Here is a 25,854-nt window from a genome sequence, read left to right as displayed (position 1 = left end):
TGTTACCAATGCTGGGGTGATGGCAAATGGGGTTCCCAAAGAACACAGAATTAGAGGAAAGCAGAGTTCTCTGAAGGTTGCATGGCAGGAGAATGTTACAGATGTGGGGAGAGGTGAGACCATGGAAAGATTTGAAAACAAGTGTGAAGATTTTAAGAATGAAACATTGTCAGACCAGGAGTGGAGGGATGAATATGCTGGCTGAACAGGCAGCAAAGTTTTCATGTGTTCAAGCTTTTGGAGGCTAGGAAGCTAGAAGAACATTGGAACAGTGAAGTAGAGAGGTAACAAAGGCATATGTGATGTTTCAGTAGCAAAGAAGCTGAAACAGGTAGAGATGAACCTGTTATGGAGTTTCAAGATGCTCCTGTTGATTACAAAGGATAAACGGCACAGGATTTTGACATTGTAAGAATGGTAATATCATTCAAAGTCTGGATTGTATGTGGCTTGCAGGAGAACTTGCAAGTGATAGTTTTCCTATCTGCTACATTGTAATTGTGCTAACAATGGATTGTATAAATTATCAGACCCAAGTATCTCGAGTCAGAGATTCATACAGCTCAGAAACTGGCCCTTGGTCCCACCGTGACTATGCCGATCAACGATCCCCACCTATACAAATCCCGTTTGCCTGCACTAGGTACATAGCCTACTATGCCCTGGCAGTTTAAGTGCACATCCAGATGATTGTTAAATATTGTGGGAATACCTGCCTCCACCATCCTGTCAGAGACAAAAAAAACTGTAGATGCTGGCATCCAAAATAGACAGTTCAGGAGGCTGTCACAGCAAGCCAGGTAGAGATGAACCTGTTATGGAGTTTCAAGGTGCTTCTGTTGATTACATAGGATAAATGGCACAGGAGCTGCAGATCTGCTGCCCACCACCCCCAGTCCTGAAGAAGGGTTATACTCAAAATGTTGACTTCTCCACTTATTCTGCCTGGCTTGCTGTGTTCTTCCAGCTTCCTGTTTATTTTCCACCATCTGGTCAGGCAGCAGGTTCCTTATTCCAATATCACCCCTCTGGGTGGTATCATTGCATAAAATATATAATTTTAGATATTTGGTGTGATGTCATTGACCTAGTAATCCATAGGTCCAGGCTAATGTTCTGGGAACTTGGCTCCAAATCCAACAAAGGTATCTGGTAGAATTTCAAATCAGTTAATAAAAATAAATCTGGAATTGAAAACTAGTCTCAAAAATGATGACTGGGAAGCTATTGTTGATTGCTGTCAAAAGCTTATTTGGTTCACTCATGTCCTTAAAGGAAGGAAATTTTCTGATCTGACTTGGCTTGGCCCACATGAGAGTCCAATCTGGTAATCTTAACTACTGTCTGAAATACACTGGTAAGACAGTTCAGTTGGGGATGGATAAATAATGTTGGCCTTACCAATTATATTGTCTTATCAAAGAATGAAAATGAAAGTTTTCATTGCCTTCATGACTGTCCCCCTTTACTCCATCAAATAACTCAATCAAATTATTCAATCACAGAATCTCAGAAATGTTACAGTGCCATTGGAGGCTATTTAGTTCATGTCAGCACCATATCACGGAAAGAACATGATTACCTAATACCAATTTCCCCCATTTTCCTCATATTATTGCATACTCCTCCTATACAAAAAAAAAATCCAATGCCCTCTTGAATACCATAATTGAACCTGTCTCCACCAAACTTCTAGGCAGCTCATTCTGTATCCTATTTACAAAAGTGTGAAAAGTTATTTTTAAATGTCTTCATTATTTCCTTCTGTGGCACAATTTTGATTTTGCTGTATTGCAATTAACCTTGTTTCGATTACTCCACACATACAAGTCACCCGAGGCTGGAATTGATGCTGGGTCCCTGGCACTGAGGCTGCAGTTCTAACCACTGAGCCCCATGCTGCACATGGCATAAAGTAATACTGTTTACAATTGCCATTATGGCAAGCACCTGCTCACAGTTTGTTTGAATACAAAGTATGCTTTCTTGCAAATTTTTTTTTAAGCTGTGCTTGTGAGTGAGATGACTCCTATTTCCAGAGTTAGTCATATGTGCTGCTTCCTGCTATTCTTTCAGATGCATGCAGATAATGTTATGCATTCCTGGGTTCTAGATACCTTGATTGAAGAATAGTGAGAAGTTATTATATGGTCTTGATTACTTTTCACATTATAAATTGTAGTCTGTTGCTTTTTTGATTGAAATAATTACTTAGTTGTACAGTACTTTCATCTCTCAGAAACACCTCAAGCACACTATAATCTGTAATCTGCTTTGGAATGGAAGGAAAGAAAAAATAACATTTCAAGATGTCAAGAGATTCCCAATTGTTCCACTGCCAGTTATTATTGCACAATATTGTTGATGCAATATCGGCAAATATGGCAACTAATTAAGTTGGTTATACACACAGCAAAATAGTTAAGTGGCTAATTAAGAGTGTTTTTGGAGCTGTTTTGGCTAAAACACATTAGACCTCTCATTCAAGTAATCATAGGATGTGAAAGTTCAGACAGAGTCTATGTTTAATGTCTTTGACAAATTATGGCATTTCCAACATTCTTTCAATTTGGAATTGGCCATGAGCCTCCAGCCTTTTAAACTGAGTGAGAGTCTTCCAGCTGAGAGAACCTGCTGTTTAGACAAGCTGGATGGTTGTAATTTGTTTCATTGGAAAATTAGTCAAAAACATGACCCTTAGGTTCATTAATAGTATCCATTAATTTAAGCATCTCCGAAGTTTATCAAATGTATATAATCATAGTAGTATGATTTCAGTTGAAAACATTTTAGAAGCATGAGGGGGAATCTTACAGAAACGTATAAAATTATGAAGGGAATAAATAAGACAAACGTAGAGAGGATGCTTCCACTGGCAGGTGAAACTAGGACAAAAGGGCATAGCCTCAGAATTAGGGGGAGCAATTTTAGAACTGAATTGAGAAAAAACTTCTTCACCCAGAGGGTTGTGAATCTATGGAATTCCCTTCTTCAGTGCATGTTTTTAAAGCTAACAGATTTTTTTAAAAACAATAAAGGAATTAGGGTTATGGTGAGAGGGCAGGCAAGTGGATCTGAGTCCACAAAAAGATCAGCCATGATCTTATTGAATGGTCGAGCAGGCTGGAAAGACCAGATGGCCTGTTCTTGCTCCTGCTTCTTACGTTCTTATGTATATGTTCTTCCAGGCAACATCGAATTTCCATTGTCCATGGTAAGAAACTACAATATGAGTGGGATTTAGCATGTGGTTCTGTGAAGAGAGTCTGAGAAACTGTATCTAAGTTAATGAGCCGAATCTCAAATGTAATAGTAATTGGGTGCTTAATCTAGGATAGAAGTTCGGCACAACATCGTGGGCCGAAGGGCCTGTTCTGTGCTGTATTGTTCTATGTTCTAGTATTTTAAAAGGCAGCAGATACATAGGAATGCCACCACCTGCAAGTTCCCCTCCAAGCCAGTCACCATCCTAACTTGGAAATATATTGGTGTTTCTTCAGTGTTGTTGGGTCAAAATCCTGGAACTTGCTTCTCATACAACATTGTTGGTTTACCTATAGCAAATAGACTATAGCAATTAAAGAGGACAACTCACCACACCTTCTCGAGTTTGGCAATAAATACTGGTCAAGACAATGGTGCTCACATGTCATGAATTAATATATTAAGGAAGCGACTTTGGCTCTTTTGCCAAGGGATTGGAGTCTTAAAATAAGAAATTCTTGCAGTAAATGTGTAGGACTTTGGAGACTGTGCATAAAGAACTGTGCAGTGTTGGTCTCCATGTCTAATGAAGTGTATTGTCATGGACAGAAGGAGCATGGCGGTGTGAATTTAAGTGGTGCTTTAAAAGGCATGACTGTACATTAGTAAAAGATAGTGAGATATTGCAAGAACCACAGATGTAAATCAGAAACAAAAACAGAAGTTGCTGGAAAAGTTCAGCAAGTCTGGCAGCATCCTCAGAACTGAAGGTCAACGGACCCGAAGTGTTAACTCTGTCTTCTCTGCACTGATGCTGCCTGACCTGCTGAGCTTTTCCAACAACGTCAGTTTTTGTTTCTGATTTGCAACATCTGCAGTTCTTTTGGTTTTTGCCATAACCCTGTACATCATTAGTAATCAGAAATCGGTCAGTGTCTCCCTTAAAGATATTCAAGGAATGAGTCTCCACAGTTTTCTGTAGAGAATTCCAAAGGCGTATAAGCTGTTGAGTAAAATAATTTCTCCTCATTTCAGACTCAAGTGGTTTCACCCTTATTTTTAAATTATGCCCCTCTGGTCCTAAACTTGGCAAGCAGGGAAAGAATCTTACTGCATTGACACCATCTATCCCTTATTTATTTTAAATTTCAGTGAAGTCATCACTCTTCAGAAGGCTTGCAAATACAGAGCAACTGGAGAGTGTTAATGGGATGAGACAAAGTCAGCATGAGTTTATGAAAGGGAAATCATGCTTAACTAATCTACAAAGGTTTATAACTATTCAAATAGACAAGAAGAAATAATGAATGTCATGTATTTGGATTGCAAGAAGGCTTTTGGTAAGGTCCCTTATAAGGGGCGAATGGGTTGAATGAAAGGAATAGTGCTCAGCTGTAGGAAGATGTTACTGCAGTTATATTGGGCTGGTGGGACAGCACATGGGCGTATTAAGTGAAATTCTGGCCTCCTTACCCACTCATGTTTTCTTGCTGGATTGCATTCATATTCTATACCATAGTTCTTTATTGATTTCTTGGTCCTCCTTTGCATTCTATTAACCTTTTAATCCACAGAACTATTATTTCTGACAACTTCATAGCCTCTGCACTCCCTTTGTACACCACAGTTCTGATCTATCTTGATGTTTTGCACCTTGGAGGAATGTATTATTGTTGGAAATCATATAATACTTCTTTAAAGACTCTCCACTGCCTATTACATTCATGTATTTTAAAATATTTTCCCAATCAAACTCAGCAAATTTGTGCCACATGCCTTCATAATTTCTCTTACTCAAATTTAACACTTGATTGAACACACAGATTGAATACCTCATTTTCAAATATAATGTGAAACTATCAATAAAACTCTGAGCAAGAGTAAGCTATTCAATCCTTGAGCCTGCTCTGCCATTCAATATGATCATAGCTGATCTCCCCTATGAGACATCTAATTAACTGTAGGCATTCTTATGGACAGCTCTAGGTTCCCATACTCACGATATTTAACAGGCACTATAATCTCTCGGTCTTGGGATTTTCCGATGCGACCTATTCATTCGCCTTCCAAGTTACTGGCTATACCCCTTCAGGTCTGTCTCAGAAGTGCTTATCTCTAAGGACAGCTTGAATTCCGTTATTCATTGTATTCCATGTGCTGCCTCTATCAAATTCAATTATTCCCACTGTCCTAATTATATATTTAAAAATACAAAAAAAAGTTAGTTTTAACTACTTGCTGTGAGATTTGTAATATTGATTTCTGTTAAGAAGTTAGTTATAAAGTGTGAAGTTATACTTCTACTGTTAGCACTTTGTAATTAATTGGCTGTGAACAATCTGTTTTGTTCAGGGTGTAAGAGAAGGTGTTTCCTAAAGCTAATTAACTTTCACATCTAAGTTTAATTGCTTTTTCCTGAATGATGTATTATGCTTTGGCTATATGTTTCTGCCTTTGTGTTGAAAGCTACCCCCATAATTCTCTGAAGAATCTTTAACTAGAACCTATTTCCCAATATTCTGATTTATTTTAAACACTAATTACTACAAAATAACTTTAGCTGTTGTCCTTGCATCTGTTTAGGGAGTTGATCTGGCTGGTTTATAGGCTGGGACTCTCACCAGTGTTATTTATGTATTGAGACAATCTTCCTTTCATGAATGAGTCTGGGAACATCCTCTTGTCAAAACTGTCTAGGATGGTTGTTGCACAAGGCCCCTTCATTGGCTTTGCAGTAGTTCTGTTCCAAGGTACCATTGTGTTTCGTTTAAAGGATAGAATAGGCTGTTTGTCCTGTTTATCTCTTGTCAGCCATACCATGTCTTAAAGGTGGGACAGGCAGCCTCATTTTATTTGATCCTTGTTGACCATTTTGTGTAAGTGGGCATAGGCCTTTTTGGTATAAGGAGGTACAGGCCAATCCTACAAGATTGATAGCCCTTTGAGAAAAATAGTTTATTTTCATCTCTGTTTTAAACCTGCTAACCCTTGTCCACAAACTATAACCTTTTGTTCTAGGTTGCCCCAAAAGAGGAAACATCTGTTGTCTATGTCTACATTGTCAATTGAATTTAGCACCTTATGTCTCAATTAAAAACCTCTTATGTACCTCAATTACCCCCACCATATTATGCCATTCATCCCTAAAGTTTTTTTTACGAGATTATTAATTAACTATTTTTCTTCCATAACTCTAGTTCTAAAATAGCACATCCTGTAAATGGCTTCTCAATATACTGGTGTAAAAATCCATCCTTAACACACTTTAGACACTCATCCTCCACAGCTTTAGTGCTCCATTAGTTTACCCAGATGGTATGCAGATTGAAGTCACCCATGGCAACTATGTTGCCTATACTATATAGCAATGGGCAGCAGTCATTGGCAAAATTATTGTTTCCGAGCTCCATGTGGACAGATTCCACACATTGTTCTTCTGATGTGAGATTCTTCCTTACTCATACTGATCCCATAACTTATTGTAAGCACAAATCCAACTTGTTTTCCTCCTTGTATGCCCTTCTTAAACATAGAATATTCTTCACTATTTAGTTCCCATACCTGCTCGCCATGCAGCCATGTATTTATAATGGCAATTAGATCATAACCATGTATCTCTATTTGTGCCTTTAGATCATCTACCTTGTTGTGAATACTGCATGCATTCAGGCAGAATGCTCTCAACATAGTCTTTTTGACATAATTAGCTTTCAAAGCATACTCAAAGCTTGATTCTCCTGCTTGCTCTTTTTGACATAATTAGCTTTCAAAGCATACTCAAAGCTTGATTCTCCAACTTTATTTCCTTCCACTCTGGGTTCCCCCTCAGGTTGCTATCCCCCAGGAGGAATTGCTTCTCTACTCCCATCTACAAGCACTCAGAAAATTGAGGAAAACAAAACAAGGAGAGCATAGAATCATAGAATTGTTATGGTGCAGGAGGAGACACTCTGGGCCATTGTACCTGCACTGACTGGTCTAACGAGCATTATTATCTCGTGGCAATCTTCTGTTTTTCCCTTTACTCTTTGTGGGCGGCACGGTGGCACAATGGTTAGCACTGCTGCCTCACAGCGCCAGAGACCCGGGTTCAATTCCCGCCTCAGGCGACTAACTGTGTGGAGTTTGCACGTCCTCCCCGTGTCTGCGTGGGTTTCCTCCGGGTACTCCGGTTTCCTCCCACAGTCCAAAGATGTGCAGGTCAGGTGAATTGGCCATGCTAAATTGCCCGTAGTATTTGGTAAGGGGTAAATGTAGGGGTATGGGTGGGTTGCGCTTCGGCGGGGAGGTGTGGACTTGTTGGGCACTGTAAGTAATCTAATCTTGCATACTATTTCTATCCAAAAAATCATCCTCTTGAATGCCTCAAATGAACCTGCCTCTACCACATTTCCAGGCAGTGCAAATCCATACCTTAACTATTCACTGTGTGCGAGGTTTTTTTTGTCGTATCATACTTGCTTCTTTTTGCATATCACTTAAAATCTATGACCTTTCATCTTGTTCCTTTTTATACACGGAAACAGCTCCCTATCTACGCCAACCAGCTGACTCAAGATTTTGAAAATCTCTATCAAATCTCCTCTCAGCCTTCTGCCCTCTGAGAAGAGCAGTTACAACTTCTTCAGTTTATCCTCAAAACAGAAGTTTCTCATTCATGGAATAATTCTTGTAAATTGCTTCTGCAATCTTTACAATGCATTCTGATTTAGCTTATAACTATACATAATACTCTACCTGTTGTCCAGAAAGGATCTTTTACAAGTTCAACATTATCTCCTTGCTCTTGTACTTTACACCCCTATTAATAAATATGAGGACAATGTGCTTTATTAATTGAATAAAACTAAGAACTGCAGATGCTGGAAATCTGAAACAAACAAAATCAGAAATTTCTGCAAAACTCAGCAGGTCTGGCAGCAATTAGAGAGAACACTTCTCCACAGATGTTGCCAGATCTGCTGAATTTCTCCAGCAATTTCTGTTTCAGTATGCTTTACTAATAGCTCTCTCCACTTGTCCTGCTACCTTCAATGCCTGCACATATGCACCAAGGTAACACTCCTCCTGCATCCCAGTTGGAATTGTATCCCCTATTGTATTTTGACTTTCAATGTTCTTCCTATCAAAGTGCATCACCTCATTGAATTGTATCAGCCATTTATTGGCCCACTCCTCCGATTTGTCAGTGTCATAGAGATTTACAGCATGGAAACAGACCCTTCGGTCCAACTCGTCAATGCCGACCAGATATCCCAACGCAATCTAATCCCAGCTGCCAGCACCCGGCCCATATCCCTCCAAACCCTTCCTATTCATATACCCATCCAAATGTCTCTTAAATGTTGTAATTGTACCAGCCTCCACCACTTCCTCTGGCAGCCCATTCCATCCCTCTGTGTGAAAAAGTTGCCCATTAGGTCTCTTTTATATCTTTCCCCTCTCACCCTAAATCTATGCCCTCTAGTTCTGGACTCACCGACCCCAGGGTAAAGGCATTGCCTATTTACCCTATCCATGCCCCTCATAATTTTGTAAACCTCTATAAGGTCACCCCTCAGCCTCCGATGCTCCAGGGAAAACAGCCCCAGCCTGTTCAGCCTCTCCCTGTAGCTCAAATCCTCCAACCCTGGCAACATCCTTCTAAATCTTTTCTGAACCCTTTCAAGTTTCACAACATCTTTCCGATAGGAAAGAGACCAGAATTGCATGCAATATTCCAACAGTGGCCTAACCAATGTCCTGTACAGCCGCAACATGACCTCCCAACTCCTATACTCAATACTCTGACCAATAAAGCTGAAAATGTGTTGCTGGAAAAGTGCAGCAGGTCAGGCAGCATCCAAGGAGCAGGAGAATCGACGTTTTGGGCATCAGCCCTTCTTCAGGCTGATGCCCGAAACGTCGATTCTCCTGTTCCTTGGATGCTGCCTGACCTGCTGCGCTTTTCCAGCAACACATTTTCGGCTCTGATCTCCAGCATCTGCAGTCCTCACTTTCTCCTCTGACCAATAAAACAAAGCATACCAAATACCGCCTTCACTATCCTATCTACCTGCGGCTCCACTTTCAAGGAGCTATGAACCTGCACTTCAAGGCCTCTTTGTTCAGCAACACTCCTGAGGACCTTAGCATTAAGTGTATAAGTCCTGCTAAGATTTGCTTTCCCAAAATACAGCACCTCGCATTTATCTGAATTAAACATCTCTTCTGCCACTTCCTCCATATAGATTAGATTAGGTCTCCTACAGTGTGGAAACAGGCCCTTCGGCCCAACCACTCCACACTGACCCTCCGAAGAGTAACTCACTCAGACCCATTTCCCTCTGACTAATGCACCTACCACTATGGGCGGCACGGTGGCACAGTGGTTAGCACTGCTGCCTCACAGTGCCAGAGACCCGGGTTCAATTCCCGCCTCAAGTGACTGACTGTGTGGAGTTTGCACATTCTCCCCGTGTCTGCGTGGGTTTCCTCCGGGTGCTCCGGTTTCCTCCCACAGTCCAAAAATGTGCAGGTAAGGTGAACTGGCCATGTTAAATTGCCCATAATGTTAGGTGAAGGGGTAAATGTAGGGGAATGGGTCTGGGTGGGTTGCACTTCGGTGGGTTGGTGTGAACTTGTTGGGCCAAAGGGCTTGTTTCCACACTGTAAGTAATCCATGGGCAATACACCTGACCTGCACATTTTTGGACTGTGGGAGGAAACCGGAGCACCCGGAAGACACCTATGCAGGGGAGAATGTGCAAACTCCGCACAGACAGTCACCCGAGACTGGAATCGAACCTGTGACCCTGGTGCTGTGAGGCAGCAGTGCTAACCACTGAGCCACCGTGCCGCCCCTAACTTATTTACAATTCTTCCAAGTTTTGTAATTTGTAAACTTTGAAATTTCCCCTGCATCATATGATTCTGATCATTACTGGATTATCGATTAAGAAAAGCAAGGATCCCAATACCAACCCTGGGAATTCCACTACAGATCCTCCTGCATGCTGAAAAATGTCCATTGACAATTGTTCTCAATTTCCTATCACTCAGCTAAGTTTGTAAATGCATTGCTACTGTCTCTTTTATTACATGACCCTATAACTTGCCTCACGAGTGTTGTAGGGTACTGTGTCAATGCTATCTGGAAATCCATATACTGTATCAACAGCATTACTTTCAGTGAGGGTTTCTGTCACCTCTTAAGTTAGTTAAACATAATTTCCCCTTTAGAAAACCATGTTGAATCTTCCCAATCAACCTGCCTTTTTTCCCATGTGACTACTAATTCTGTGCAGAATAATTGTTTGTAGACACTTTCCCATCACTGTAAATGCTGAGATTATCCTTATAATCTTTTTTTGAACAAGACCATAAAGCTTGCAGTTCACTAGTCTTCTGTCATGTGCCCTGAGTATGAGGAACACTGAAAGATTATGGCCAGTGTCCCGCAACTTCTACTGTCATTTCCTTCTAAATCTTTATCCAATCCCAGTGTTTTGTCAACTTTGAGTACAAATGGTTGATCTTTTTCCTTAGCAGTTTTGAACCTTTCTAGTGACATAACCCTGAGTTTGAGTCTACCGGCCAATCAAATAGCATTCTTCTGATATACAATATATATGTTGTTTGCCTGTCTTGATCAGTGTAAGACAAAACGTTTCGACAAAATATGACTTTTTCAGCATAGATTTTTGATACTTGTGCCTCTGAAGAAGATGATAAAAAGTGAAGTACAGGTCATTCTGCAGTAACACGCATTTCGTCAGAGTGAATTGGCTATAAAGTGATTGATGAACTGTGGATGTTGTTTGGATAATGCAAACCTTCTACTGAACAGGCATAGCGATTTTGTATTAGCAATCTTCTACAGCATGATTTTCTGTAGTGGTTTCCCATAGCGCAATTTTCTATAGCATGAGGTTGCAGAGGAACACAACTGTCGCTTTGTAGCGGAATGACCTGCAGAAACAAAGGCATATTGAATACAAAGGTTATCAGACTTCTCAATAGTGCTTTGAAAAGTTTAAACAGGTTTGCTGCTAGAAACACATGAGGAGGAGCAGTTAAGAGATTTTGCTGAATGTGCATATGTTTACTTTTGATGTAAATGTGACATTCTTTACTTATCATCATATGAGTACAACTTAATGATGAAATAGTAGGACTGATTATTCCTTGATTTGCTGTAAAATAAAACAAATGGGAAGGTTCAATTTGAGCCTTAACTCACCATATTCTTTTAAACGTCCTTCAGAGAGATTCAAGATCATAATGAGGCAGTGGTATTGCAACTCCAAGTCAGGTTATTGTTGAAACAAATGTTGAGAAACTGTAGGTCCATTCACACAGGAGTAGGACTCTGATTACTTGTTGGAGCAACGGAATCTGAGCAATTGTCTGTAGATCTGAAATCTTTAACTGTTGAGAAATCCCTATGAATACAAATTTGACTGGAAGTTAACATTGACTGGCTTTATCAAATGTATCCTCTGTTCTCAAAGAGTTTTACCCCATTTATTCTAAATAAGTTAACTCCTTTGACATCATAATGAAGAATTTTCGACAAATGGGTACAATTTACAATGGGTACAAATGCATTTCATTTCTGAATGTCACTATTCTGTTTACATGGCAATCTAATTTATTTGGAGGATAAAAACTTAAAGCTGGAAGTATTCAGCAGACCTGGCAGCATCCTCATTTTTTGGTACCAATAAATGTATGCCCATCAGCACTCACTCACTGATATAAATCAAGAAGCAACTTCAGCAGTCAGCATGCACAGTAAGATGCAGAGCTCAAAGTTTCAGTCAAAGTTTCCTGTGTCCTGCACAACCTGGCTTGTATCAATGCTTCATTTATAGACTACATTGAAATATATGTAAGCAAGTGAGAAGTTACTTAACAACTTTTTTCCCTGTCACACAAACCATACATATATTGTCTTTATCTCTTTTCCTTTCTTTGCTTTTCTGTGAATAAAATTACATTGAATTTTATATTCTAACTTAAACTTCTTCATGGTTGTTGTTCTGGTTAGCACTGCTGCCTCATGTCGCTTAGGGACCTGGGTTTGATTTCAGCCTCTGCTGACTGTGGAGTTTGCATGTTCTCCTACTGTCTGCATGAGTTTACTCCTGGTGCTCTGGTTTCCTCCCGCAGTCAAAAATGTGCAGGTTTAGTGGATTGCCTTGCTAAAAACTTCCCCACTGTGTCCAGAGATGTGCAGGTTAGGTGGGTTACATACAGGATTACCAGGATGGAGTGATGATATGGTTCTAGGTAGGATGCTCTTTGAGCAATTGGTGCAGATTCAATGAGCTGAACTGCAGAAATTTCTTTCTGAACTGCAGAAATTTCCTGATTCATTTAGACTCTGTGTGGTTGGTTAAGGATCCTCAGTCTGGTTGAGGAGATACACTGTTGCTTACTCTGTAGCACAGGTCTCAAAGCCCCAGTAGCAAAACTGACACTGGGTGTCCAACACAAGTTGCTCAAAAGCTTTCACACATTTTTTGGGAATCTATAAAAATAATGAAGAGCATGTGCCACTTATTCACAGCTATTTGTAAAATCTAGGATTATGTTTGTCAACTCTACACCTTTTTGGTCTTTTGTCTGTGTTTCCCTTTTCCTGCCTCTGTGCTCACTTTATCGAATCCCTACAATGTGGAAGGAGGTTATTCGCCCCAGCGAGTCTACACCGACATTCCAAAGACCATCCCATCCAAATCCAGCCCCCTACCCTATCTCAGTAACCCACATTAACCATGGCTAATCCACCTAACCTACACATTCCTGGACATTATGGGCAATTTAGTGTGCCCAATCCATCTAACCTGCACATCTTTGGACTATGGGAGGAAACTGGAGCAACCAGAGGAAACCCACACAGGCACAAAGAGAACATGCAAATTCTTCACAGGTAGTCATCCGGGTCCCTAACACTGAGGCAGTAATGCTAACCGCTGCGTCATCATGGCACCCACCATACTTAAAACCCAATATCCAATGTCTGTGACATTTCCAGTTCTGATGAAAGACCTGAAACATTGATTACTTTGCTTCAAAGTTGCTGTCTGGCCTATTCAATATTTACAGCATTTCTGTTTACATTTTGGATTATGAGCATATGTTTGTAGAAATTTGAATCAGACACATACATTATTGAAAACACAGAATTTAAAGAGTTCTCTGAATGTCATAAATAAATTGGATCTTCACAGATGTTTCTGCCGTCTCCAAATTTTAAAACGTGACTTGTGCAATAGTGCATTCAGGTTATTTTGGATGGGAATGTTTGGTTAATAAAAGTACACTTTTAATAATTTCTCCAAATTCTTTTTTTTTTCTTGAGAGAGACACCCTGTTGGAAAATTTTCTTCTTGCACATTTCCTAATTTTTTTTTCCCACTGTTGGTGGCCATTGAAGATGACCAAGTCAGTTGGAATGCCTTTGTTATTGGCTCAATAATGGAATAAGATTTTCAAATAAAACATAAAACTAAATCTTTTGGTCCATAAACAAATTGAGATGCAAAACTAGTGGAAACATTAAATTTTGAAGCTTGTTTAAATGCAGCATAGTTTGTGGCTTTGTAGCAATTAATTCATTTAAGTCTTTATGGCTAGTATTGTCATTTGTTTGGTAGCCCCCCCCCCCCCCCCCCCCCATTGGAGTTAGAAAGATATCTACCTTTAACCAGTTACATTACACTCTAATCTCTGAAATTTTATGCATGATTTATGCAGCTAACCTGTATAGAACCCATATAAGTTGCTCTCTTTATATAATATGTTCTTGTGTGGCTTCAGTAAAATGCATTAGAAAGAAAATCTTCTAGTGTATGCTACATTAAGTGTCTCTAACATAGCCATTGTACTAATAAGCTCCATCTTTGCTCTTCTGTTGGATCTTTGTGCTTTGCCATGACATTAAAAATTTCACTTATAATAAAGCCTGAAAGCTTTGCTTGAGGTGTTCTGAGATTGCAATTCAGCAGTTAACCTTAAGACAGGTTGATAGGGTGGAGACCTTAAAAGAGGACACAATAACGAGCACATGTGTACAATCCTATGACTAGCCGTGACCAACATGCAGGTCCTTTATGAGCGACTTCTCAGAAGAAAATATCCAAGAACGCAGAGGGACACTTTAATAGGTATGTCTATGTCACTTCTAACAGTAAAACTATATTGTTTCCTGTAGATGATTTTGTTCAGAATATTTAATGTAATTTGAAACAGTAGAATTCAATGCTGATAGTGTGAGCACATTGAAAGTAATTTGTGTGAATCCTAAAAGATTTTTACAAATCTTGTTCTACAAAATTCAACGCACCATAAACCATTTCAAGCAATTTTTTTCTGTTACTTGCTTTTCTAAAGTTAATTGCATTTTAATATAAAACTCCATTTTTCAGAGGAGATTGATGTTGATGCCAGACTTGAAGAACTTTGTGAACAGATAAAGGTATGTAAATTAATATAAATAGTTTTGACCCTGCAGTGATCATAGCTACTTCCTAAATTAGTGCTCCTGTTAACGGCATTATCTTTATCGTCTATTAATATTTGCATTTATTCCAGCAGTGTAATACACAAATTCTAGTGCATTCTGAGCTAGAGATATCTCATGTGAAATAAAAATTGAAAGAACTGCAGATACTGGAAACCAGAAACAAAAACAGAAATTGCTGGGAAAGCTCAGCAGGTATAACAGCATCTATGGAGAAAAATCAGAGTTAATGTTTGGGTCAACTGACCCTTCTTCAGAACTGTTCAGAGCTTTTCCAGATATATCTCATGCTTTTTTTTAAGAATCCCTACAGTGTGGAAACAGGCCCTTCAGCCTAACAAGCCCACACTGACTCGGTGAAGAGTAACCCACCTAGGCCCATACCCCTATTGTCCCACATTTATCCCTGACTAATGCATCTAGCTTACACACCCCTGAACAGTATGAGCAATTTAGCATGACAAATTCACCTAACCTGCACATCTTTACACTGTGGGAGGAAACCGGAATACCTGGAGGAAGTCTGTGCAGACAAGGGGAGAATGTGCAAAATCCACACAGACAGCCACCCCAGGTTGGAATTGAACCCGAATCACTGTGAGGCAGCAGTGCTAACCATTGAGCCACCGTGCTGCCCCTCTTTGCCCTGTTGTCAAACCTGCCTTAATTTATACTGCAAGTCTACCAAGTTGTTTGCCAAATTTCAAGAGTTTAGTCCCAGCAATCAGAGTTTTTGAATGTTCAGAAAGGTTATGGACCTGCACTCTTGCAGTAAGCCTTGTGTCTGACTTGCTAATTATTAGCAGTGGGAAGGGTATGTTGTTTTGATGTTGGCAGGTAGAAGATTTGAATTCTGTATCTAGTTTTTTTTTAGCAAACAGAATAAGAGAGCCATCAGTACTTTGATTCTCTGTATTTTCCTCAATATATTTGTGCTTTTTATATGTAAACAGACAATGACATACTCCCAGTTGCAAAATGCACAATGTCATTATAATAAGAAATCCAGTTGAGAAAAACATGTAAATGTATAAAACAGAACATTTGAGAAAACTTGTGTTTTGTTTTATTGATTTGACTTCATCTTGATGTCAACAAGCAGTTATTTATTTTAATTTGAGAGCTTTAAATCTAAGTGAGCATGTTTTCATATTTGAGGAATCTAATTTTTAACCTATCCTCATATCCGTGCATGTCCCTAGATGTGTTTAAGAGTCTGATCATTTAAGATGCTTTGTAACCTGTGCATTCTCATCTTTACGTTTCATGGCCAGTTGACTTGTGAGATTTTGAGGTGTGGTCAAATTATTTGTTTTCCCCATCTTCCTCCTTTCATTTTGTGTATATGTATTTAGCAATAAATTCCAATAGCTCTCACCTTTTTGGGTAAGAGGGGTTGAAATGTTAGGACGGAAACTGATGCCTCATGAATGTCTTAAGATTCAGGTTATTCTTTCCTTCAATTCTCAAAAATGCAATGAGAACAAAAAAGGCAAGGTGCTATTATTTCTTTAGATTGGGTTCACTTATCCAAAGTGCCATGTAAATGTTTCAAGCCCATTATCCTGAAAAGTTTAACATTACTGTTTTGTAAATATAAAGATGGCTTACAGTTTATGTCCTGAATTGTAGCTGAAAGTGGAAAATCCTGATGATCTTCCAGAATTGGTAAACATGGACCTTGCGCAGCTTTGTTCATTGCTAATGGCTCTATGGGCACAGTTTATAGAGATTGTGTCACTACAGGGAGAAGTCTCAGCTTTATTAGCAAAGGAACATCATGTACTTCGTGTGAGTATTCCATCATTCATTCATTTACTTGCAAGTTAGACAAATAACCTTAACTAGAAATCTATATGTTTGCAGTGCTATAACATAGCTTGGTTTGAGCAATCAATGTTATCCATGTTGAATACACATTTTAATCATATCTGCCCTGTTCTTGCACTCCTTCTTCCTCTTCCATCAGCTATCACTTAACTTATTCCCAAATACTGATATAATCTCTACTTAAGTCACCAACTCTTGCATTTAAGAATATGAAAATTAGAAGCAAGAATAGTCCATTTGGCCTGTAAAACCTGCTTACCATTCATTAAGATCTTAGCTGATCCAACTTTGACTTAACCTGCACTTTCCTCCCTGCCTGTCTTCATCTACCGTTGTATCCTGTGACTCCCTTGTAGAGATCAAAACTTTATAGCAGGGGCATGCAGACACATAAGGGGATAGTTGACTGTCAGGCAAAGAAACCTTGGCAGTGTAGTGTAGGATTCCCTCTGATCCTGCTCACAAATCATTTTTTGTTCTGGATACTGATGACTGTGATGGTCCCTTGGAGAGTACAGAAAGTACTATGGGTGGCCCAACTGTATCGGACGGAATGATGATGAGTGGGAGAGAAGTATGATAGGGGATTCATTAGTTCTGGGTGTTTCAGTGCCAGTAGACATGACTCCAGGATATATGTTGCTTCCTTGCTGTGATGTCAAAGATGATACTGAGCGGCTACAGGATATTTTCAGATGGAAAATGGACATTAATCGTGGCCACGTTGATATTAACAATATAAGAAGGAAGGTTGGTATGGCCTTGCAATTGGAATTTACAGAGTTTGATAAAAAAATCAGCACCTCAAAAGTAGTAACCACTGGTTGAACTCCCACTGCCATGTACAAGTGATACAAAAATAGGAGGTTAAGACAGTTGAATGTCTGGCTGGAAAGATGATGCAGCAGGAAATGCTTGAGATTCCTGGAACACTAGGACTGGTTCTGTGTTACTGGCACCTTTGCAAACCAAACTGGCTGCACTTGAGTAGAATTAGGACTGATTTTCCTCGTAGAGCTTTTGCTAGTGCTGTTGAGAAGATTTTAAATTCACTCACTTCACTGAATTTTAAATTCAGTCTGAAGTAGGAGAATATATTAGAGACTAATTCTCAGATACACAAAACTGGGAGAGACAGAGAGCATTGAAATAGAGATTAGTAAGTTCAGAGATGGAGTTAGAGAAAGGAAGAAAGAAATGGAGTCTAAATCAAGGTATACTGCATAATGTGTTTGTTGCTAGCCAATAAGGTTGGTAAATTATGGGTGTAAGTTGTCATTTGGATGTAGTGCCATGCAAATTTAAACTCGCCCTATCCTAAAATCCATTGGACAGCTCCTGAGAAAACATTAATGTGGCTGAAAGAAATACAGGCGTGGGTGTTAAATGTTTCGGGTTACAAGATATTCAGAAAAGATGGAAAAGGAGGATCGGGGTAGGCAGTACAGGTTAAGGCAGTATGTGCATTGCAGTGATTTAGAAATAAATTATCCCAGAGGATTCCAGGACAGAGTGGTTTGTCTAGAACTAATCAACAAAAAGGACATGATTATATTTCTTGGCGCAGGCTATAGACCACCAACTGGTGGTAAGGATGTAGAGGAACAAATCTGCAAGGAAATTGCAGAGAATATAACTTAGTTATAGTGGTGACTTTGCTTATAGACTAATAACTACAAAGTTCAAAGAGCAGCAAGGGGCAAGTATTTATGGGAATTTTATAATGACAGTGCATCCAATCAAGCTGCTCAACCTGGTTCTTGGGAATTAGATGCTCAAGTAGAGCAAGTGTCAGTGGGAGAGCGTTTAGGAGAAGTAGTAAGTCTATCGTAAGGTTTAGATGACTGTGGGACATGACAAAGGGAAATCCAGAGGAGGAAAAATTAACTGGGACATGTTGACTTTAATGGGACAAAGCAGAATTGGATCAAATAGACAGGAACCAAAAGTTGACACAAGAAACTGTAGCTGAATAATGAACTCTGTTCGAAGGACAGATAGCATGGGCACAGTTGAGGTTTATTACCTCAAAAGAAGATAGGGCAAATAAGCCCAGCTTCCCTGGATTAAAAAAAAAGTACATAGAGTCATAGAGATGTACAGCATGCAAACAGACACTTCAGTCCAACTCCTAGATCTAGACAAAAAATTGTGTTTATGGCAGGTGCCAGATAAATACTGTTGAGAACCGAGCTTTACATGCAATGTTGAGAACGGAGGTGGAGAGGCAAATAAAAGTAGCAGAGAGGAATTTGAAAAAAACATAGCTAATATAGAAGAGAATTCCCAAGTTTTCTATGGACACCTAAATAGACAGAAGGTGGTTATAAAAAAACATCAGTTCGGAATTTGTACATGGAGGTGGATGGCTGAAGCGTTGGTGAATACTTTGCAACTGCCAGGCCATGGTGACAGAGGAAGAAACTTAAAATTGATAAGGAAGGATTGGATACACTTTCAAGACTTCAAGTTGATGAGGCAATGGGCCTGGGTGAGATGCATTAAGATTATTGAATTAAGTGAGAGTGGATATTGCACTAGCAATCTTTTGGTTTCCTCTAGACTTGGGCAGTTGCAGAGGTCTGCAGAGTTGCAAATATAACAGCCTGTTTCTAAAAATATTTACGTAAAGATAAGCCCAATAATAACAGACCAGTCAATTTAACTCCAATCGTAGAGGAACTTCTTGAATCAATTATTTTGAATTATTTAGTTAAATTTTTTTTATTCACTCATGGTGGCATGGACACCTGCAGCTGGCCAGCATTTATTGTCCGTCCCTAGTTGCCCTTGAGAAGATCCTGGTGAGCTGCATTCTTGAACCACACCAATCCTCATGCTGTAGATTGGCTCACAATGCCATTTGGGAGGGAATTCCAGAATTTTGACCAGAAACAGTGAACGAACAGTGATATATTTCCAAGTCAGGATGATGAATGGCTTGGAGGGGAACTTGCAGGTAATGATTTCCCATGTACCTACTGCCAATGTCTTCCTTGATGGAAATGTTCATGGGCTTGTATGGTGCTGTTCGATGATTGTTGGTGAATTTCTGCAGGCACCTTATAGATAGGACACACTGCTGCTATTGAGTGTTGGTGGAGTGAGGTGGGTGCTTGTGAAGTATGGTACCAATGAAGTAGGCTGCTTTGTCCTGGATGGTATTGAGTTTCATTGTCATTGGAAATGCACCCATCCAGGCAAGCAGGGTGTATTCCATCACAATCCTAACTTCTGCCTTTTAGATAGTGAACAGCTTTGGGGACTCAATTACTAGCAGTCATATTTCAAGCCTCTAACCTGCTCTTTTTCTCACTGAAGACAAAAGATTTCTGTTATGGGAAGGTGGAGAAATAATATTAATAAATGAGTCTTTGATTGATAGGATGCAATGAGTGGAGTTCCACAGAGAGTCAATGCTGGGAACTCCACTTTATTTTTTCCAATTTACAGTGCATTAATGATTTAGATGTGCAAAGCCAAGGTATGGTAGCTAACTTTGCAGATGACAGAAGTATAGGTAAGAACATATGTTGTGAAGATGACTAAGAAAGTTGCAGATTGATGTAGATAGGTTGAATGAGTAAGCAAAAATCTGCCAGATGGCAAGCATAATGTGGGGGAAGAAAGTGAAATTATTCATTTCGTCAGGAAGAATGAATCAGCAGAGTAATACTTAACAGAATGACTAGAAATCTGAGGTGCAGAGGGAATTAGATATTTTAGTGCTATCTTGCAGCTTGTGTGGAGAGAGAAACACAGTCAACATTGAGTCCAATTTTACTCTTTATCTTGAAGAGTCAAAACATTAACTCTGTTTCTCTCTCCACATCTACTGCCTGTCCTGGTGAGTTTCTCCAGCACCCTTTATTTCAGATTTACAACTTCTGCAGTATTTTGATTTGTATAAAAGTAGATACTCTGCTTCAGCTCTACAGGACATTGGCAAGATCACATCTCTAATGCTGGGCACAGTTTTGGTCTCCTTACTTAAGGATGTAAATACATTTAAGATGCTTCGGGGTGATTGATACTTGAAATGAGTCTTTGTTGGATAAGTTGGGCTTGTTCCTCTGGAGTATAGAAGAATACCAAAAAATAGCAAGGCAAGGAAGTACTTAAATGAGAGGATACCAAGAAGGTCAGAGGGATCTTGTGGTGTTTACGATTTGCCTAAAGGTGGCTGATGAGGGTAGTTAAGAAGGCATATGGCACACTTGTCTTCATCAGTTGTGGCATAGATAAAAAGAACAGGAAGATCAAGTTTGAGCTGTACTGAACTTTAGTTAGGCTTCAGCTGGAATATTCTGCAGTTCTGGTCACTAGATCGTAGGAAAGCTCTAATTCCATTGGACGGGGTGCAGAGTGCCTTCACCAGGATGCTGCCTGGGATGGAGCACTTTAGCTCTAAGAGAGCTGGATAAGCTCAGGTTGTTTTCTTTGGGGCAGAGAAGATTGGGGTGAGGGGGGTTGCGGTTGTGGGTGATCCTGATATATGTGCGTAAGGGTAATAGAAAACAGCTGTTCCCCTTGGTCAAAAGCAGAAAGACAAGGAGGCATAATTTTAAAATGGAAGGCAGGTGGTTTAGAGGGGGCGTTGAGGAAATATTTTGCATCCGGAGGGTGGTGGAGTCTGGAATCCACTGCCTGGGAGTCACATGGAAAAATGTGGGAAAAATTAGCCAGTTAGGGTACACACATTGAGACAGAATCACGTTTCATTAACTTGCTAGAGTTTATGAAGAGTTAACAGGGTGATGTGGTTTACATAGATTTGCAAAGGGTATTTGATCCAGTGCCCCATAATAGACTTCTGAGGAAAGTTATTGGCGATGAAATAAATGGAACAGTAGCAACATGAATATATAGTTGGCTGAGAAGTAGGAAACAAAATGAACACTTTTCAAGCTGGAAAAAGGCTCGAAGTAGAGATCTCTAGGGGTCAATTTCCCAGGGATCTAACTTTCCCTGACATAAATTAAAATTTGAGGTCCTGGTGTGTAGTGGACAGTTTCCAAGGTAGAGGATCAAATAAAACTTAGAAATATGTTAGAATGTGAAAACAGTATAAGGGCATTGACAAGTTGGTAGAATGTGTAAATAGATTAGATTCCCTACAGTGTGGAAACACACCATATGGCCCAACTAGTCCACACCGACCCTCCGAAGAGTAACCCACCCAGATCCATTTCTCTCTGACTAATGCATCTAATATTATGGGCAATTTAGCATGGCCAATTCACCTAACCTGCACATCTTTGGACTGTGGCACCCAGAGGAAACCGGGTGCAAACATAGGGAGAATGTGCAAACTCCACACACACAGCTGCCCAAGGCTGGAATTGCACCTGGGTCCCTGGTGCTGTGAGGCAGCAGTGCTAACCACCATGCTGCCCAAATAGTTACAGATGAAGTCAATGCAGTGCAGGGTGAGTTAATATATTTTGGTAGAATGAACGTAGGGATACAGTATGGTAAAAGATTAAAGAAATAAAGACACATGAGTATATGTAGGCTTACATTAAAGGTGGAAGGATACTTATAAGGAGTAGTTCATAAATAAGGGCAGACAATACAGGGTTAAAGAGGTTATGTTTTCTGTAAGTTACTGTTTGACCTTAACTGGCATATGGCATATATTTCTAAACACACTTTAAGAAGGATTTGAAAACACTGGAAAAAGGTTTAGAGGTATGTGAGAATGGTTGACTAGAAACTTCATTGGGAAGATAGATCAAAATATTGGAGCAAAAACAGAAATTGCTTGAAAATCTCAGCAGGACTGGCAGCATTTGGAGAGAAATCAGAATCAACATCTTGGGTCTAATGACCCTTCTTCAGAACTCATGATAGCTAGGAAATGGATGATTTTTATGTGGAGGGTATGATGGGGCGGAATAAGAGAGAAGCGCAGTTGAACAGACAAGGAGTGGATCGAGACCAGACTATGAGAATGAATAGCTGCTAATAGGAATGATTAGTAGCTGACAATGGGTTGTGTGTGATAGCAGCCCATGTGATGACACAGCATAGTGTGTGGAGTGGGGGAAACCATGGGGAAAGGTGCTTAAGCCCTGAAATTATTAAGGCGATATTAAGGCTATAGGGTTCCCATCCTGAAAATGAGGTGCTGTTCTTCCAGCATGTGCTAAACTTTGCTGGAGCACTGCAACAAGCCTGAGACATGGGGGTTGGATCTTGGAAAGGGAAAGGCTGAGACTTGATGGAAATTTTCAAAATTGTGGAAGATCTGGACAGTGTAGATAAGGATAAACTATTCCCTGATCACAAGGATCAAAAGTGTGAAAACACACACAAGGTAGTTTGCAAGAGAGGCAAATATGATGTAAGAAAAATCTTCTTTGCATAATGAATGAGTTGGGTTGAATTGCATTGCCTGGAAGTGTGGTGAAGACAGATTTAATTAGTCATTCAAGAAGGCATTATGTGATGATTTAAATCGAAATAATATTCAAGGTTACAGGGAATAGGCAAAGATGGCAGTGAGTCATAATACCTATTGAAAGAGCTAGTGCAGGCACAATGGGGCAGAACAGCCTCCTTCTGCGGTTTAACAACACTCTCGATTCTGAAATCTGTCTGAAATATATTCAGTGACTTCTCTCGACTGCTGTCTGGGTTAAAGAATTCCAAGAATTTCCCTCAGAGAAGGAATTCCTCCTCATCGCTATTTTAAATAGGAGATCACTTATTTTGAAACAGGAATGGCATTGGCATAGTGGTAATGTCTCTAGGATAGTAATCCAAACTATTATTCTAACACATGGATTCAAATCCCATCACTACAGATAGTTAAATTTGAATTCAATTAATAACATTGAAATTAAAAGCTAGTCCATGGCAACGGTGAAATCATTACTGATTGGCCTTTCAGAACACAAATCTGCTATCCTTCCAGCCTAACCTACAGCAGTATTTCCCTCTGAAATAACCTAGCAAGCCACTCGTATCAACAACTGCAAGAAATGCCAAAGAAAGGAATGAAGCCATACAAATGATTCTAGGTAATCCAACATGAAGGACAGGAAAAATTTGTGGCTGTAACAGCTGTACCTTTTTTGAGGTATTTTAGGTGTTGGAGGTGATTTCCTTGAATTTCAGGAGCAGCAATTATTGTTCTATAAACTTGCATTGTTTTGGATCTTTGGAGGAAAAAAAGTCAAAACAATGGCACTTTTAAAAGAGAGAATGACAGATAATACACATGGACAGAGAGATAGAGAGAGAAAGAAAGAAACCCACACTGCTAACTGACACAGCAGTGAATCTGCGCAGTTACTGCCTTTGCCATTTGAGTTTATGTATCGCTGGACATCAGAGTACGTCAAGGAAAAAATTAACAAACAGCAAAATTCACAACTAATCTTGGAGGAACCTGTTTGGGAGAGGTCACAGCATAGAAACAGGTAAGTGTATAATTGTAAGTGTAGCCTTGCTGTAAATCTACAGTAGTGAGCAGTGTAGGTTATTTATTGATTATATGTTACTAAGATCTGTCTCTTGATCAAACGTTAAAAATATAAACCATAGTGTTAAGTTAGCCTGGAGTAGTGTTTTGTAGAGCAATAAGACGGTACTATTCTCTGGGTCTGCAGATTGGTAAGAACAAAATGGCCTTTAGTAGAGTCATATGCTCCTCTTGTCGGATGTGGGAGTTTCGAGAGAGTTTACATGTTACTGAGGATTATATCTGCAATAAATGTCGTTGGTTGTGAATTCTATCAGACCTAATGGATCGGTTAGAGCAATAGGGGCAATGAGGAATTTACAACAGCAAGGAGTGTGATGGATGACAGTTATACGCAGGGAGAAAAGCTGCAGATACAGTCACATAGAGGGGTTAACTCCAGGAGAGGTAGGCAGGCAATGCAGGAGTCTTCAATGGCTATCCCCATTTCAAACAAGTATGCTATTTTGGCAAATGTAGGGGGGTGATGGATTCTCAGGGGAATGCAGCAGGAACAGCTAAGTTTCTGATGTCAAGACAGGCTCTAATGTAATGAGGGATATGTTGGGTTCCAAGCGATCGATCGTGTTAGGGGACTCTCTAGTCAGAGCCACAGACAGACATTTCCACAGCTAGCAGCGGAAAATCAGAATGGTGTGTTGCCTCCCTGGTGCCAAGATCAAGGATGTCTCGGAGAGGGTGCAGAATGTTCTCAAAGGGGAGAAGGACCAGCAGGATGTCATTGTACACATTGGAACCAACCACATAGGAAGGGAAAAGGATGAGATTCTGAAGGGAGAATATAGAAAGTTAGACAGGAATTTAAAAAGGAGGTCCTCAAGGGTAGTAATATCTGGATTACTCCAGTGCTACGAGCTAGTGAGGGTAGGAATAGGAAGGTAGGGCAGATGAATGCATGGCTGAGGAGCTGGTGTACTAGAGAAGGATTCACATTTTTGGATTATTGCAATGTTGTCTGGGTTAGAAGTGACCTGTAAGGAAGGATGGATTTCACCTGAATTGGAAGGGGACTACTGTACTCAGGGAGATTTGCTCGAACTGATCGGGACGATTTAAAGTGGTAAGGTGGGGAGGTGGGTGAGAGTGGGACCAAGGGAGACAGATCCATCTGCGTTTTGTACAGTTGGGAAAAAGAGCGAGGCAAAGATTCAGGGCAGGCAAGAACAAAGCAGAGAGCTGGTACAACTTATAAATTAACCTGCATTTACCTCAATGCAAGAGGCCTAACAGGGAAGGCAGATGAGCTCAGGGCATGGTGAGGAACATGGGACTGGGTTATCATAGCAAAAACAGAAACGTGGCTCAGGGATGGACAGAACTGGCAGTTTAATGTTCCAGGATATGAATACTACAGGAAGGATAGAAAGGAGGGCAAGAGAGGCGGGGGCATGGCATTTTTGATAAGGGATTGGATTACAGCTGTACTTACGAAGGATATTCCTGGAAACATATCCAGGGAAGTTATTTGGGTGGAACTGAAAAATAAGATAGGGATGAACACTTTATTGGGATTATATTACAGACCCCCTAATAGTCAGAGGGAAATTGAGAAACAAATTTGTAAGGAGATTTCAGTTATCTGTAAGAATAATATGGTTATGGTCGGGGATTTTAACTTTCCAAACATAAACTGGGACTGCCACAGTATTCAGGGTTTAGATGGAGAGGAATTTGTTAAGTGTGTACAAGAAAACTTTGAGTCAGTATGTGAATATACCTACTAGAGAAAGTAAAAAAAACTAGACCTACTCTTGGGAAATAAAGCAGGGCAGGTGACTGAGGTGCCAGTGGGGGAGCACTTTGGGGCCAGTGACCATAATTC

At 40.0% G+C, this 25,854-nt stretch overlaps 1 protein-coding gene and 1 long non-coding RNA gene across 7 annotated transcripts in view; one reads left to right on the top strand and one right to left on the bottom strand.

Moving 5' to 3' along the window:
- The window catches only part of fam135a (family with sequence similarity 135 member A), a 306,374-nt gene that overhangs the window by 175,200 nt on the left and 105,320 nt on the right, over positions 1 to 25,854 (top strand). For 5 of the 6 annotated variants that reach the window (XM_072557991.1, XM_072557972.1, XM_072557946.1 and 2 more), the window contains 3 exons: positions 14,280 to 14,357; positions 14,619 to 14,668; positions 16,346 to 16,504. In XM_072557991.1, coding sequence (XP_072414092.1) covers positions 14,280 to 14,357; positions 14,619 to 14,668; positions 16,346 to 16,504 — 287 coding nt within the window. The remainder of the gene's footprint in view (positions 1 to 14,279; positions 14,358 to 14,618; positions 14,669 to 16,345; positions 16,505 to 25,854) is intronic. The other variant, XM_072557981.1, reaches the window with a different exon arrangement.
- Positions 10,042 to 25,854, bottom strand: part of LOC140463697 (uncharacterized) — a 37,842-nt gene continuing 22,029 nt past the window's right edge. The window contains exons 4-5 of the long non-coding RNA XR_011954746.1: positions 11,426 to 11,627; positions 10,042 to 11,154 (exon numbers count right to left, since the gene is read on the bottom strand). This is a non-coding gene — a long non-coding RNA (uncharacterized lncRNA). The remainder of the gene's footprint in view (positions 11,155 to 11,425; positions 11,628 to 25,854) is intronic.

This window comes from Chiloscyllium punctatum, chromosome 3 (genome assembly GCF_047496795.1).
Source record: "Chiloscyllium punctatum isolate Juve2018m chromosome 3, sChiPun1.3, whole genome shotgun sequence".
Classification (NCBI taxonomy): Eukaryota; Metazoa; Chordata; class Chondrichthyes; order Orectolobiformes; family Hemiscylliidae; genus Chiloscyllium; species Chiloscyllium punctatum.
The sequence above is the reverse complement of the archived record's forward strand: the minus strand, read 5'-3'. Positions and strand labels throughout refer to the sequence as shown.